The sequence below is a fragment of the Dasypus novemcinctus genome, chromosome 24 (genome assembly GCF_030445035.2).
Source record: "Dasypus novemcinctus isolate mDasNov1 chromosome 24, mDasNov1.1.hap2, whole genome shotgun sequence".
In the NCBI taxonomy this organism is placed as follows: domain Eukaryota; kingdom Metazoa; phylum Chordata; class Mammalia; order Cingulata; family Dasypodidae; genus Dasypus; species Dasypus novemcinctus.
The window spans coordinates 34314602-34331154 of NC_080696.1; the positions used below are offsets into that span (position 1 = coordinate 34314602).

Sequence of the window (16553 nt, forward strand, 5' to 3'; positions counted from 1 at the left end):
TGACTTCAGACTGGTTGCTTCCCCTCTAGGAGGTTCAGTTTCTAAATGACAGAGTTGTACTTGGTGGTCTCTAGGGGTGCTCCCACCCAAACATTCTCCAGTTGGTCCATTCTCAGTCTTCCCCGGCCCCACTACAATGACCACCCCCTTGACAGCTAGAGGCCCCAGAAGGACCTTTTCTTAGTCTTGGCAGAAAGTTCTTTCCATACCATCTATTCCAAGTCAAGCATCCTGGGTGACCTTTGGGTTAGAAGTTTCTCTGCACATCCTGAACAGAGGTTATTTTTTTTGGAGTCACTTGGAATCAGGACTTGCTTCCATGGGCAGCCTCCCACCCTGTTGAAACATATAAAAACCACCCGCACCCAGCAGAATCCCAGGAGACTGTGCAGGAGAACAGGGATTTCGTGAGCATCCTCCTCCAAACTTGTGAGTAGTAGGCTTACCTCTTGCTAGCTCCTCACATGGTGCTCTTCAGAAGATTTGGGGGGTAAGAGGCAGGAGAATGGGGGTCCCAGGATTAGTTAACATTTTTAATGTAGCCAATTAAGAGATATATATATTTATGCTAAAGAGCCATCAAACTGGTGAGCAATGAAGGGGATCATGAAGTGGTATCTATTTATTTGTTAATTATTTTATTCAACAAATAGTTGTTTAGCACCTACTGAATGCAAGATTTCTGTTGGGGGCTGGGGATTCAACAGTCACTGTCCCTCCTCTAAGGAGATCACAGCCTAGTGGGAGAGGTAGACTAGTCATCAGGCAGCTGGTACCAGACTCTGATCAGAGACTAAAGGAAGCCAAAGTGGTTAGGTGGGACCTCCTAACATAGACTCTGGGGAGGGCAATAAAGTCAGTTTCACAGAGGGTATGATATCTTGCTAAGGCTTGGAGAATCAGTAGGAATCAGTAGATGAAAAATCATGGAAGAGGAAAGATGTTTCAGGCAGAGAAAACTGCAGGTGAAAAGGACCTTTTTGTAAGAACATGGATTTGGTGTCAAGTCTAACTTTTCAAATCCCAGCTCTTCCACTCATTGACTGTGTCTTTGGGCAAGTTGCTCTAGTTTTCTGGTCTTGACTATCCATCTGTAAATTAGGAGAGAGCCACATCTATCTCAAGGCATGTTAAGTATAAGAGTGATGAGTGCTTACTAAATACTTCTTTCCCTCTGGGTAATTCTCAATTCTGTTCTTCCCATAATTGTCCAGGTATCAGGACAAAAGATGTTTCAACTTTGGAAACTTGTCCTCTTGTGCGGTCTGCTCACTGGGACCTCAGCGTCTCTTCTGGGGACTCTTGAAAATGACCTGACTAATGTTGTGGACAAAGTGAAACCTGTCATTGACAAAGGGCTTGAGACAGTTGACAATACACTTGATGGTGAGTTACAAGGATGATGATCAGTAATACATAGGAGCTTGCCTCCTAAAGACTATGCTTGCATTACCAGAGGCTGCCACCAGGGACTGCCCTTTGTAGGTAGTTTACTGAGAGAGGTGGCTATGCAATTCTTGGCTTATTCACTTATCATAGTTATAGAAACAAGTAATGCTGCAATGAATATCCTTTATAAATTATTATATACTGGTAAATTATTGCCAATATAGGCATGGAACAAATTCCAAAAGTTCAAAAGGCATGCACATTTCAAATTATGGTAGATGTTGAAAACCATCCCTTATGTTACATTCCCTCCAACTGTCTATGAGAGTGCATTTTGTCCACTCCTTTGTCTGCATTTGGTATAGACAACTATAAATGTTTTCCAGTTTAATAAATGAAAGATTGTAACTCATTTGAATTTGCATCTCTCTAGGGGTCCACTCAATTTTTTAATATATTTACCAGCCTTTTGCATACTTTAACTTAACTATTCTGTTTATGTTCTCAGTATAATCTTCTGTTGGATTGTTCAATTTTCTCTTAGAGATTTTGTTAGCTTATTGGAAATTAAGGAAATTAGCCCACCTAGCCATTTGTATTTAATTATGTCTTCTCTTTATACCAACTCCTTAAAAAAGATTTCTCTTTATTTTCTGGAAACATTAATAGTACATTGACAAACGTTCTTTATAGGAGGAGGTAACTTTTGCATATAGCTGCCTTTCAAACCTTGCCAGAACTTAGACAAACTTCAAAGACTCAGAAAGGACCTTCTCTAATTTCACAACTATCAAAACTGAGGACCAGAGACAGAAGTGTATGGATCAAGGTCATCTACTGAATTATATGACCAGATATAGTTATATCATTAGTTTCACTTAAATTGTTATTCCCTGTTTGCATCATTATAACTAGGCTGATATGGTCCATGGCAGAGCCAAGTTGCAGTAATATGATCACATTTTTTTCTTGTACAGTCTTTGATTTTTCCTTGGATTAGTAATTGCCTTGTTGTTTGCCACTGGAATTATTTTCTGCTCACATATCCTTACTTCTTTTCATATGGCCATCCTACATCTGCCCCATGTCATTTATTCTGCCACAAACCCATTTTCTCTGGAGACCTTCTATTAGAAAGATTTTGTCCTCCTGCACCTATATGAATTATTGTCCTCTGGGCTTGCTTCAAAGCTGACATCCTGGACTTCCCTTTACTATTTTCATGTGTTGGAGCCATTTGAGTCTAGCTTCCCCATTTCTTAGTTTATTCTCTCCTTTTGTTTGACCTAATTTTAAAAAACTTTTGTGTATACCTCATTTATGGCACTAGATGCTCCCATGCAAAATCACTGCTGGAAGTTGGTGTATAATCAACATCAATTGCCTGGTCAATTGATTGATTACTTCATTGATGACTGATCAGTAATACATTAGTAGGGAGGCAGCATGGAAGGAACAATGGCTCCCTAGCTGTGTGATTATGGGGCACATTTCTTAACCTTTTTGATCTTTTATTTCCTCATTTATAAAATGTAGATAATAACAATACCTACCTGATTGAGTTGTTATGAAGATTAAATGAAATAACATAAATGAATACTCTTATCTAGTACCTGGCACATAGGAGCTGCTTCATAAGTAGTACATGACACTAAATGGTTATTGATTTTGTCAGTTCTCCTTCAGAAAGTCAAGGTTGACTTGGAGAAGCTCCAGGGCTCCCAGGCTTGGAAACTGGCCAAGGAGAAGATCCAGGAAGTTGAGAACCTGGTGGGCAGTACCGTTTCTAAGCTGGGTCAAGATTTAGAGAAGGCTTTGGGGTAAGTTGGTACTTCATGGTGAAGATCTTTGTTCCAAGAAAAGCAAGAAAAGGGAATACATGTCTTTGGGGAGGTTGGTTTGGGATCAAAGACAGAAAGGTGGATAAACTTTGTTCTTCTCTCCAGCCGAGGTGACCTGAGGCCAGGTCCATCAGAGTTTGAGTAAATTGGGGGCAGGTCCAAAAGGCTAATCTGGGCTTCTCGTGGGTTCTACAGTTTAAGAGTCAGGGTCACCCTCACATTCACCTGTTTGCTGGTGTCCAAAGACCTCTTCCAAAGAAAAAAACTTTTCCCTTTTCAAAGAGGGCTTGGGATAAAAACCCAAATTCCCTTATGGGAGAGAAACAAAATTCACACCAAGGAGCTCCACACATGGAGTTTTGGAGTCAGACAGTTCTGAGTCAAATCCTGACTCTGGCACTTATTCTCCTTGGGATTTGGGGGTAGGAAGGTAGCATTGGCCTGAGCCTCAGCATGGCATGCCATTAAAAGGACAGCATGAACTCTGAACAAGTCTCTTGCGAAGACCAAAAGTGGCACATACTGGCACAGAGATGTGCTCAGCAAATGGCTGTCTTGAAGTGAGACAAGGCTGAATGGTGGGTTTTGCACAGGTTGAAAATCAGCAATGCCAACATCCAGGATCTCAAAGCTTCACTGGCTCCTGATAACCAAACCATCAACCTCAGGATCCCTGTCTCCGCTGATGTCTCCTTGACCCTGTGAGTATGCCTCGGTACCAGGAACTGAGAGGGGCAGTGCTGCATGGCCCATGGAGACCCAGCCATGCAATGAGGCACCCTTCCCTTTGCTGTGTGGTCTTACAGCACCGTTTCCCAGTCTGTCAATGCGGGGTCATTCCAGAGCTAGAATCCCAACCTTTAAATTGTTCTAAGCATTTTGGCCATAACCAAGTCTTTTTTAAAAGAATGGTCACTAACAATAATATTTTGAAATCATAACATTTATCTAATTGTAAAATCTGCAAAGTTGAGAAGTTAATAACTATTCATAATCCTACTGCCCAGGCATGAAAATTGATAACTTGTTGACAAAATTTTCTCTGGTGTTATTTTATCTCAAAATTGACTTTAAATGCATAGTATATAAGAAAGGACAAGTGTGCAATAGATCATTTTAAAGCATTTTCAATCGATTTAACAGAGACAGTGAGACAGGAAAATGAGCTGTTGGAGAAGAATGTTCATAGTTAAATTCACAAAAGATTCCATCGCTCCTTAGCTGTGAAATCTTGGGGTAATTACCTAACCTCTGTCTACCAAGGTTTCCTCATTTGGAAAGTAGAGATATAATAATCCTTCCCTCGTAGTATTGCTGTGGTGATTAAGTGGATTAATTCATGGAAAATACTTTTTTAAATGCCGAGAACATAATTTGTGCTCAATAAATGTTAACTTTTTATTATTAATATCAGTTTAATTATTAGCATAATTTCTGCTGTATAAAAATTTCATAGGAACTAAACCCATGTGGGCAGGTGAAGAATCCCCTGATATAAACATGTACGTCGTGTGAAGAATATGGGCGACGTTGACGTTACCCAGCGAGCGCATGGACAACGTCCACATGGGCAGGGGAAGCCGAGCGGGCCTTCTAGACCTTTGTTAGCTGTGACTCTTACTTCCTGCAGGCCTCTCATTGGAAAGGTCGTCGGCCTGAAGGCCTCTTTGGACCTCCAGATTGGACTCAAAGTCGAAACTGATGTCCAGACTGGCCTCCCCGTTGTGATCCTGGGAGAGTGCACCAGTGACCCCGCCAACGTCCAGCTCACCTTGCTGGACTCGTAAGTCTCACCCAGCTCAGCAGTGCGGGGTTCTCTGAAGATCTGATCGCCCCTCAATGGCAGCCCTGTTCCCACATCTGGGAGGTGGCACAGGTGGTGAGAAAGAACTCAGGCTCTGGTGTCGAATGGCGCCGGGTCCAGATCCCAGTTCTGCCACTGATTTGTAACTTTGTAGCCAACTTACCTCCCTGAGCCTTTGGTTTCCCCTGTGCCTAGGGGCACTGATAATGCCTACTCAGAGGCTACTGAGATGAGAAGATGAGAAAAAGTACAAGTGTTGAGTGTAGAGCCTGGCGCACATTCAGTTCTCAGTAATAATCCCTGTGCTGATTTTCTGTCTACACGTTCTCTCAGTGACTGATGAAAGGATGCTGATGTCTCCTGCTAGAATGGGGAATTTGTCTAGTTGGCTTTTCAGCTCTATCAGTTATTGCTCCATGCATTTGGAAGCTCTGTTGTCAGGTACAAACACATTTAGGATTATTATATTTTCTTGGAGAATCATTACCTTTATCATTTTACAATAGTAATAATAACTATTATTATTAAGCATATTTACCTCCTTGCCTCCAGGTAGGGAGAAGGTGAATAAATATCTACCATGGACTCTAATTTCAGTTACCCCCAAATATTTCTCTACTCTCCTGGAAAATTCCCAAAATGAGATATTGAAACTTAATCCTCTCCATTTAAATCATCCATCCCTATTAATCTACAAAATCTCTGTTAAGCTCTTTGCTTGAAAGAGCAGGTTTCACCCAGGGAAGGGGGTGGAAAGAGAAGCTGCAAACCCAGCCAGTGACTGGGAGTCAGGGGACTGCCCAGGTGGAATGGTCTGGAAACTGGGGCTGGGGCTGCTGGTGCCTCACTTGGTTGGCTGTGGCCGCCCCACCCCACCAAGGGATCTGATCCCAGGGTGCCCAAAGAACCCCCCAAACCAAAAAAAGTCTCCATGGCCTAGGGAGGGCTGGGATGCAAATTCAGAGGCTGGAGTCCTGCTGGACACTGCCTTGCCAAGCAGTGAATTCATTCTGCCTCTTTGGAGCTCAGCCTCTGTAAAATGGCACTCTGCTGCTCCAAATCCTCTCAGGGCTTTTCTTTTCACTTAGGCTCAAATTCCAAACCCTTGCCTGGAGGTCTAGGCTCTGCTTACCCTAGGATCACTGAGCTGCCCCACTGGTTCACTCTGCTCCAGGCACATTGGCCTTTGCTCTGTTTCTCAGACAAGCCAAACTTTTTCCTACCTCAGGACCTTTGCATGGGCTGTTCTGGAGACCTAGAACAGCTTTCCCCAGACTCTGCTTCAATATACCTTTTCATCCTTCAGTGTCTAAAATACCATTGCTCTTGTTCTCTCTCATAACTGCCTGTCCTTTCCCTTCAGAGTATCTGTCACGAATTGTGATTAGCTATTTCATTGGCTGTTCGCTTCATTCATTCTCTCAGCCAATAACGTATTGAGCACGTACTATGTGCCAGGTACCATGCTGAGCTCTGAAAGCACTTACTGGTGACCACAGACAAGGTCCCTGTTCTCGTGGAACAGACATCACAGCATTCACTCCATCAATCAAGAACCCACCAGAAAATGTCAGATTGGGTGAAATATCAGATTCAGTGCTGGGCAATGCAGTGAATTTAACAGGATGCTATGATTAGCAGAACCCTTCCAGAGCCATGCAGTCAGGGAGGGCTGCCCTGAGGAGGTGGCAATTACGCTGTGAGCTGAACACGGGAAGAAGCCAGCCTTGGCAAGACTTGCTTAATGTTTAGGCACCAGGTGTGGAGCTGCTTGCGCTTTGCTTACCCCCAGGGCCTAGCTTGGTGTGTGGCACATAGCTGGTGGTCTGTCAGGATGTGCTGGAAGAGTGAATGAACGAGCCGTCCGGGCTGGGGAGAGTGGCTGTAAAACGTGGGGCTCTACCTGACACTCCACCTGGCTCTCTGCCTGTGGCTAGAGGGGCGCCTGGTTCCCAGGAGTTTACCTGACTCCTCGGTGCTCCTTCCCTCTAGCCCCTCACTCCCACTCATCCCCCCCCCCCTGCTGCTTACTGGCCCTGCCCACTCACCCAGGCTTATCAGTTCTCTCCCTTTGCCAGTGAAAACGCCATGGTCAAACATATCGTGGAAACCATGACCAAAGTCCTGGTCAAGACCGTGTCCTTCCTGGTGCAGAAGGAGGTGAGTCCCTGGTGCCCAGGGGCCCAGAGCCAGGCTGAGCGGGGGGGCAGGTGTGGCGCCACAGGCCTGGCTCTACCCACTGGGCACCTTTCCTTCTCAGATGCAAAGTTCTTCTCAGGCCAGCAGGAGCCTCCTTCTCTACTACTCACTGGGGAGGAGAGTGGGTGGGAAGAGCAGGGGCCTGACAAGATCTGAAAAAATCACCCCCAGTATGCCTTTTTACCTAATATTTCCCTTTAATCGACACAATTTTAATTAAATAAATGTGTTTAAATAAATTCATGTTAAAAAGGAAACTTTATATCCCTACCAGGAATGGAAAACGAATTTCACATATCCTAGAATCAAAAGCATGAACACAGATCTGTTAAAATAGTTTCATTTTGTTTTTATCTGTGCATCAGCCAAAACCACATGCACCATCTGCAGGATTCCTGGGCCTGTAGTCCCAGAGATTCTAAATTAGTCATTCGGGAATGGGGCCTGGCAATCTAGGTTTATAAAGGGAAAGTTCTCCAAGGAACCCTGTATCTCACTGAACCAAACCTGGATATCCCAGGCGTGAGCAGCAGTATTGGCCTCAGCGGGGTACATGCTAGACATGCAGAATCTCAGGCCCCACCTCAGATCCGCTGCATCAGAATCTGCATTTTCATGACTTCACTGGGGACCTGGATGCACAGGAGGTGCGAGAAACACTGCTCTAAGGGCTCCACGGTGCCACTCGACTCTTGAAAATGCCAGGGTTCTAACGTTCAAGCTTTCTAAGAGCGTAGGGTTCTGGGAGGTTAACACTTCACAACAGAGATGGTTAAGATACTAGAATTCTAATGGGAAGGATTAGGACCCTGGGGCTGTTGAATTTTAGACTTCTCTAGGTTTCCACTGTTCTAGAATCCCATGGTTCAAAGGCTCTAAGATCCCAAAAGGTGAGCTCCTCTGTGGGAGGAAGGCAGCTTGTTCCCAGCTGAGAATGACTTGTTCTCCCTCCCTCTCTCTTTCTCTCTGTCTCCCCCAGATGTGCCCAATGATCCGCATCTTCCTCCATACCCTGGATGTGGATGTTATTCAGAACCTCGTCCGTAAGTCACAGCCTGGTGAAGTGGGGGCTGTCTCTCCGGTCAGGGCCTGTGGAGCGCCGGCCCCCAGGGACCCCTGAGAAGCAGAACAACTCACTGTCCTGAGCAAGTCGGGAGAGTGTAGCTGGAGGGGGGCCCTGCAGAACCGAGGGGTTTCAGTGGGCCTCTGAGAGCTCTCTACTGTCATCCCTTGTTGAATCAGCAGAAGCGTCCAGGCAGAGCAATGTTAGAAAGAAGAATGGCTTTGGGCAGCCAGATGGGGGGTTCAGATCTCGTCTCTGCTACTCAGCAACGGTGGGGCCTTGGGCAAGTGGCTCTGCCTCTCTGAGCTTCAGTCTCCACCTGGGTGAAATGAGACTGCTAACATTGTGAATTTGATGCATGATTAAAAAAAAGAAGTAAAAGAGGCTAACATTCAAGTAGGTATTGTGAATAAAACCTCCCCTTTCTTTTCCCTTCCTGTGAGGAGCTGTGGCTTCTCTTCCAACCACTTGGGGGCCTTGGCATCTAGGCATGGCTGGGGTGGCAGGGTGGGGCTGCTGGGGCAAGTGAAGGTGCCCTTCTCCTACGAACATCACCATGAGCCACTCCCTCGGCCTCCACTCTGTGCTCTGCCTCCACCATCTCACTGGATCTTTTCAACAATGTTGTGGGGCAGGTACTGTCATTGCACCCATTTTACAGATGAGCAAACTGAGGCTCAGAGAGACAAAGGATATACCCGAGGTCCCACCAGCTGTCATGCTGACCTGCTGGAGGGTGGTGGTCAGTGGGACCTGGTCTCTCTTCAGTTGTCCAGTGACTGAGACTGAGGTCTGTATTGATTTTGTTCCTTCAGATAAGCTTCAGCAGGGAATCCACCTGCACATCAGTGTCTGAAGAGGACGGTTCAGAAGAACCGCTGTGAGGCCTACCCATTGGTGAGCGGCCAGACTCTGGGCCCCAGGGCTGGGGAGGGAGGATGAGGCTCTTCCAGAGGGGCCTGTGGCAAAGCCAGAGCGAGCTCAGCCTTTCTTCCTTCTCGAGCAGCAGGTTGCACCCTGATCCTGGTCATCACCTGAGCCCAGCCCTTAGCCACAGACCTCAGTGATTGACTGAGCCCTGATCCTGGTCACATACTGAACCATTTTTCTGGCCCCAGAATAAGCCTTGACACTGGCTCCAGTCTTGGCCTCTAATCCGTCTTTTTGTACCTGCTGTTGTTCTAGGGTGGATGAGGGAAGTGAGGTGGGTCAGTAACAGGTGCCAGAGAAAGACCCCAAACCTCAGTCACCAGTTTCCCCTCTAAGGCCTTAGACCATGCAAGGTCTTGTGGGAAAGGGCTGGGGCAGCAGAGTCAGGCCGACTTGGGCCCACCAAGCGCCTGGCACGGGGGTGGGTGCCCATAAGGGCAGCTATTGCTGTCGATGTCCTAACGCTTGGGATCTCATTCCAGATTGGCTCCCCGTGGCTTGACTGAGTTTCCTTTTAGCATCTCCCCCTGGGAAGGTGCTGCCACCATCCAACCAGAGCAAACGCCTGGGCCGCTCCGGAAGGACCCCTTCCCAGACGCCCCTCCTCCCAGTCAGGACGAGGGGCTGCTACGCCTGTTCCCTGTCCCCACCGCAGTAATAAAAACCCCATTTCTGTACCCGGCTGTGTGGCTTGCTGTGCTCCCTCCATCACGATCGGGGGAAGGGGAGTGGGACGTGTCAGCTGTAAGTGGGGCAGCAGAGACCTGGATTCTGCAGCTGGAAAGAAACTTTGGGGATACCCAGTCCCACATCCCAGTTCTACCCCTGGGGACACCAAGGCATAGAGAGGACAGGAAACTGGCCCAGGGTCACCTCACTGGTTTGCAGCAGGGGCAGAACCCCAGGTTCATAAAGTCCCACATTTGAGAGGTGTTTACTGGGCCAGGAAGACGGTGGGGACAGAGCCGGCACCTTCCGGGGACGACCGCGCCCGGTGCGTCCCCCATTTTTCTCCAGGGCCCCTGAGAGGCCTCGTGGAGGATCGGAGGACACTTGGTCTGACTGGATTCAGGGGTACAGGGCACAGCGACACAGACCAGAGAGTCCTGCAGCCCAGCCCCACCCGCCCCTCGATGCCCTTTCATGGGCCAGGGTTTCACTGGAGCATGGAGGCCAGCACAGGCCGTGAGCCAGAGGCCCTGGCAGTGCCCGCCTGTACCGCCGAGACCGCGCCTCCCTCTGCCCGGCCCCTCCCTCCACTGCTCCCCAGAGCTCAGCTCACCAGGCTGTGCCCAGGTCGTGGCAGAGAGCACCACGAGCCTATGATATGCCACCTTGGGGGCTGCCTGTGGGTACATGGGGTCTCGCCAAGTCCTCCTAACACCCCCTTACGAGGAAACCACTAGTACCCCAAGTGGATAGAGGAGACTCGGCTCCCAGAGGCAAGGTGACTCACCGAGGTCTCAGAGCGAGCAGGTGGCAGGTCCTGGACTCACCCCTTGCCCAGAAGTGATGCCCCAGGCACTCTGGCTGCTCCTCTTCCTGGCCCCTCCTCAGTTCCTCGCGCCTCCCCACCTGCAGAGGTCTTCACTTTCCCCTCTGCCCTGAGGGAGGAGGAAAGGGTCCCTCCCCTAGTCTCCTAGAGTGGGGCGGGGTGGGCCACACCTCAGGCGCACCAGGGGTCTAACTCTCCCTCCCAGAGGCCCGAGGAGCCTTTCCCGCGAGCTGAACGGACATCTCCCTGCCGGGCACGACGACTCTGCGAGAGAGGCTGAGGCCCCACCGCGGGCGGCCCAGCCGCCCAGTCACCAGGGCGAAGGCGGCTCTCAGCATCGGCACCTCGGGGGCCCTTTGTGTGCCGGGGTGGCAGGGAGGCCTCGGGGCCGGGGTCTCATCTCCTGACCCTCCTGCTGAGGACCCCAGTTTGGGCTATGACTCCGGGCATCTCGGCCCAGGGGAGACTGCGGAGCTGAGATCCAACCGTCCCTGCCACTTCCTAGGCCTGGGATGGTGGGCAAGTCACCCACCCTGGGAACCTTGGCTTCCTCACCCGTCACATGGCGAGTGGATGGCTAGACCTCACTCAGTGGGGTGTGGTGAGGGTTAAATGAGCCAAAACTAAGTGAAAGTGTTTACCCAGGGCCCCAAACCTCGAGAGCACATGGCCAATGTCAGCTGATGCTACTGTTATGATCACTGACCTCATGTTTGTTGATTGACTGATGGAAGGGCTGATGTGGTAGAGAGAGCCAAGGCCAGAGAAATCTCGGGTTTTCACCTTGTCTCTGTGAGGTAAGAGTACCAACTGTCCCTCTATGTTCATTCTTCTCCCCATCCCCAAGCTTTAGTGAGGCATGTGCCCAAGACTACATTTCCCAGCCCCCTTATAGCCGTGTGGCCATGTGGCATCTAAGCCCAAGAGATGGTGCAAATTCCAGTTTGTACTTTAAGCAGATTTGGCTCAATGGATAGAGTATCCATCTACCATATGGGAGGCCCAGGGTTCAAACCCAGGTCTCCTGACTTGTGTTGTGAGCTGGCCCATGTGCAGTGCTGATGCATGCAAGGAGTGCCCTGCCACGCAGGGGTATCCCCTACGTAGGGGAGCCCCATGCGCAAGGAGCGTGCCCCGCAGGGAGAGCTGCCCCACATGAAAAAAAGCGCAGCCTGCCCAGGAGTGGTGCTGCACACACAGAGAGCTGATGCAGCAAGATGACGCAACAAAGAGACACAGATTCCCGGTGCCGCTGACAAGAATGCAAGCAGACACAGAAGAACACACAGCGAATGGACATAGAGAGCAGACAACTGGTGGGGGGGGGGGGCGGCGGGAAGGGGAAGAGAAATAAAAAAAAAAGGAAAAGCAGATTTCTTTCTTTTTTTTCCAAATTCTACTCATTTTATTCATTTTTTAAAAAGATATTACATTAAAAAAAATATGAGGTCCCCATTCGACCCCCCCACCCCCACCCCACCACTCCCCCCACAGTAACACTCTCCCCCATCATCATGTCACATCTATTGCATCTGGTGAGTACATCTCCGGGCATCGCTGCACCCCATGTCCCATGTTCCACACCATAGCCCACACTCTCCCACGTTCCATCCAGTGGGCCATGGGAGGACATACAACATCTGGCAATTGTCCCTGGGGCACCACCCAGTTCAACTCCAAGTCCTGAGAATGCCTCCACATCTCTTCTCTTCCTCCCATTCCCTGCACCCAGCAGCCACCGTGGCCACTTTTTCCACACCAATGCCACATTTTCTCGATTATTAACCACAACAGTTCATGAATAGGATATCATTAAGTCCACTCTAATCCTTACTGTATTACTCCTTCCTGTGGACCTTGGCTTGGTTGAGTCCATTTCACATCTATGTCAAGAGGGGGCTTAGATTCCACATGGATACTGGATGCAATCCTCCTGCTTTCAGTTGTAGGCACTCCAGGCTCCATGGTGTGGTGGTTGACATTCTTCAACTCCATGTTAGCTGAGTGGGGTAAGTCCACTAAATCAGAGTATAGGAGCTGAAGTCTGTTGAGGCTCAGGGCCTGGCTATCATATTGTCAGTCCAGAGATTCAGATCCCCTAGATATATCTTAAGCCCCAGCACCAACTACAATTTCAGTAAAGTAGCATGAAAGGCTCGTGAAAAGAGATCCCATCTGTGTCCAGCTCCATCACCCAGAAACACCAGCTCCAAAGAAGGGCCAACTGACATGGCAGTGAACCCCATTTGTCATGACCATAGAACCTGTGGGTCTCTTTAGCCCTCAAAGGGACCAATATCTGGGGTTGTATCTACTTTCTCTGTCTCTGAGACTCTGCTCAGGTGTGCATAAGGGCAATCCTTCTGACAACCTCCAGACTCTGGAAAAGCAGATTTCTTCCATTTCCTCCTGACCATCCCCCTTCTCTCCAGTTAGAAACAGGAATAACTAGACCCAGAGCTGGAAGCTGTGCTGAGGTTGGCAGCGCTTGACCTCTGGGCTGTTACGGGAGAGAGAAAGGAACTTGCTTATTTAAACTGCTGTGGTATGGGGTCTCATTGGTCAAGGACCTGCTGTGTGACATTAAACTGATAACTTTCCCTCTCTGAGCCCCACTTCCCTATTTTCACAGTGATTCCTGAATTTCCTTCTTGCTCCAATAAGGTTGGAATTCATGCCCCTTCCAGAGCTGACGGGCAAGCAAAGAATAAATATCTATTGACCTCCTATGACAAGCCGGGCACCAAACAAACCAGTGGTTCCCACCCAGGAGTGATTTTGCCTACCCCCCCTCCCCCAAGAACTTTTATTTTATTTTATTTTATTTTTTTAAATTGAAACACATTTATTTACATCATTAACCATTCTATCAGAAAAGTCTTTAAGTATTGTTAATTGTCCAAGGTTTTATGGGAGATACAGATTTCTAAAATTCAAATTTCACTGAAATCCCAATTTTATCATTTGCAATTTGTTACTTTTTCTTTTCTTGTATTTTCATAGGTGGAGTCTTTGCTTCACCTATAAATAAGTACATTTATTTTATTTATTTCTCTCCTGATATTTGTTTTGTTTTTTCCCCAAATTCTACTCAATTTATTCATTTAAAAAAAAATATTACATTCAAAAAATATGAGGTCCCCATTCACCCCCACCACCCCCACCCCACCACTCCCTCCACAGTAACACTCTTCCCCATCATCATGACACATCCATTGCATCTGGTGAGTACATCTCTGGGCATCGCTGCACCCCATTGCCTGTGGTCCACAACATAGCTCACACTCTCCCACGTTCCATCCAGTGGGCCATGGGAGGACATACAATGTCCGGCAATTGTCCCTGCAGCACCACCCGGGACAACTCCAAGTCCCGAAAATGCCTCCACATCTCATCTCTTCCTCCCATTCCCCGCACCCAGCAGCCACCGTGACCACTTTTTCCACACCAATGCCACATTTTCTCGATTATTAACTACAACAGTTCATGAATAGAATATCATTAAGTCCACTCTAATCCGTACTGTATTCCTCCTTCCTGTGGACCTTGGCTTGGTTGAGTCCATTCCACATCTATGTCAAGAGGGGGCTTAGATTCCACATGGATACTGGATGCAATCCTCCTGCTTTCAGTTGTAGGCACTCCAGGCTCCATGGTGTGGTGGTTGACATTCTTCAACGCCATGTTAGCTGAGTGGGGTAAGTCCAATAAATCAGAGTATAGGAGCTGAAGTCTGTTGAGGCTCAGGGCCTGGCTATCATATTGTCAGTCCAGAGATTCAGATCCCCTAGATATATCCCCCAGGAACATTTAGCAATGTCTGAAGGCATTTTTAGTTGTTGCACATTGGGGGAGGGGGTGCTACTGGCATCTCATGGGTAGGATAAGCCCCCACAAGAGAGAATTCTGCAGTCCAAAATGACAATAGGGTTGAGAAATCCCTGTTAGACCTCTATACACAGTATCTCGTTGAATCCTGACTTGAACAGAGTGATTCGGGGAGTAGTCCTTGGGGAAGGTATGGTAAATGAGGCTCAGAGAGGCTGGCTGAAGGCAAAGCTGTATTTAATCCCACAGCAGCCTCCACTGGAGCTGGTGTTTCTCCTGCCTGCTGAGGAAGAGGGACCAGTGCTTTCCTTTCTGACTCGATTTTGTGACAATCTCACTTTCCATCAAAAATACACTGGAAGGTCTCAAAATCCAGTATTCCTTTCGGCCAGTAAACAACTAGGGTTGGTGCCCAGCCTCAGGCTGTGCTGCCCCGTCCCCTGGAACACCTGTCCTTCTCCCTCTCCATCTGGCTCAGTCCTCCTCAGCCTTCAAGCTTCTGCTCAGGGTGACCTCCTGGCTACCGGCTGCTGCTCCTCGAGGTTTCCCCCAAAAGACACTGCTTCCCAGCTTGTCGGTCTCTCCGTGCTGCCTTGTCATTAGTGCCCAACCAGACAGAGCACTCAGAGAATGTCAGGTCTCATTATCATGCTTTGCCATTTTCTTTCTTTCTTTTAAACAAGTCAGTTTTATTGATACTTATTAATAAAGCATACAATTCATCCAAAGTGTACAACCAATGTTATTGGGAATAATCACATAGTTGTGCATTCACCACTTGAATCACTATTAGAGCATTTTCATTATTTCAATAATAATAAGAATAAACAAAAACCAGACAAACAAACAAGAAAATTCTTCACCTTTCAATCGCTCTATGCTCCTCCTGCTGTCCATAGCTGCTATTTTTGCACATTTATTGATTTTTGAGCAGTTTTATTGAGATATATTCACATACGACATGATCTATCCAAAGTGTGTAATCAATGGCTTTTAGTATAATCAAAGTGTTGTGTATTCATCACAACAAAAAATTTTAGAACAATTTTATTACTCCAAAAAAAACACCTCCATACCCCTTAGCAGTCACCTCTCAAATCCTCTAACCTTTCCCAGCTCTTCATAACCACTAACCTAACTTCATCTTTATAAAATGATTAATATTTACATGTTATACAATATACAGTGCTTTGTGTCTGGTTTCTTTCACTTAGCATAATGGGTTTTTTTACACGTTTGTTCAGTTTCAAAGAAAAACATTCTTATATATGCCATTTACACATATTCATATTTTACATGCAGTTTTATTATGCTATAAGCCCATGTTACATTTTTTAGCTTTCCTTCTAGTAATATACATGACCTTAGACTTGCCTTTAAACCACAATCATACCCACATAATAGTACTACTAGTACCAAATTCTATTGTGCTTTCACCTTTTCTTTTCGTTTCCAAAGATGAACACAAATCCTTTTTACCATTCTGCACAAGTTAATCCTCAGCTTTCCATTCTCTAACCTCATTCTATTTTCTGGTAAACCATATTCAAGTAACTACAGACAATCTATTTGTCCTTTTGTGTTTGTCTTGCTTCACTCACATCATGTCCTCCAGGTTCATCCATGTTGTCATACGCTTCATGACTGCATTTCTTCTTACAGATGCATAATATTCCATCGTCTGCATACTCCACAGTTTGCTTATCCATTAATCGGTTGATGGACACCTGGGTTGTTTCTGTCTTTTTGCAATTGTGAAAAACACCACTGTGAACTTTGGTGTGCAGATGTCTGTTCGAGTCAGTACTGTCCGTTCTTCTGGGTACATACCCAGTAGCGGTATTGCAGGGTCACATGGCAACTCTATATTCAAATTCTTTAGGAACTGCCAAACAGTTTTCCACAGTGACATTCCCACCAACACTGAATAAGTGCTCCCATTTCTCCACATCCTCCCCAACACTTGTAGTTGTCTTCTTTTTAATAGTGGCTATTCTAATAGGT

At 47.2% G+C, this 16553-nt stretch overlaps 1 protein-coding gene across 1 annotated transcript; it reads left to right on the forward strand.

Annotated features, from left to right (window-relative positions):
- The first annotated feature begins 297 nt into the window (after nt 1-297).
- On the forward strand, nt 298-9903 carry BPIFA2 (BPI fold containing family A member 2). Its single transcript, XM_012527375.3, has 9 exons — nt 298-429; nt 1215-1386; nt 3065-3209; nt 3824-3931; nt 4861-5013; nt 7113-7194; nt 8213-8276; nt 9112-9193; nt 9709-9903. The coding sequence occupies exons 2-8, from the start codon at nt 1230-1232 to the stop codon at nt 9150-9152; spliced, it is 750 nt and encodes a 249-aa protein (XP_012382829.1). The 5' UTR covers nt 298-429; nt 1215-1229; the 3' UTR covers nt 9153-9193; nt 9709-9903.
- Nucleotides 9904-16553: the final 6650 nt, after the last annotated feature.

What these genes read in the sequence shown, in the direction of transcription:
- BPIFA2 (XM_012527375.3), top strand. Translation starts at nt 1,230, where the DNA reads ATGTTTCAACTTTGGAAACTTGTCCTCTTGTGCGGTCTGCTCACTGGG. An exon ending in GCTGATGTCTCCTTGACCCT is followed by an intron (nt 3,932 to 4,860) that starts GTGAGTATGCCT and finishes TACTTCCTGCAG; the next exon opens with GCCTCTCATTGGAAAGGTCG. An exon ending in CCTTCCTGGTGCAGAAGGAG is followed by an intron (nt 7,195 to 8,212) that starts GTGAGTCCCTGG and finishes TGTCTCCCCCAG; the next exon opens with ATGTGCCCAATGATCCGCAT.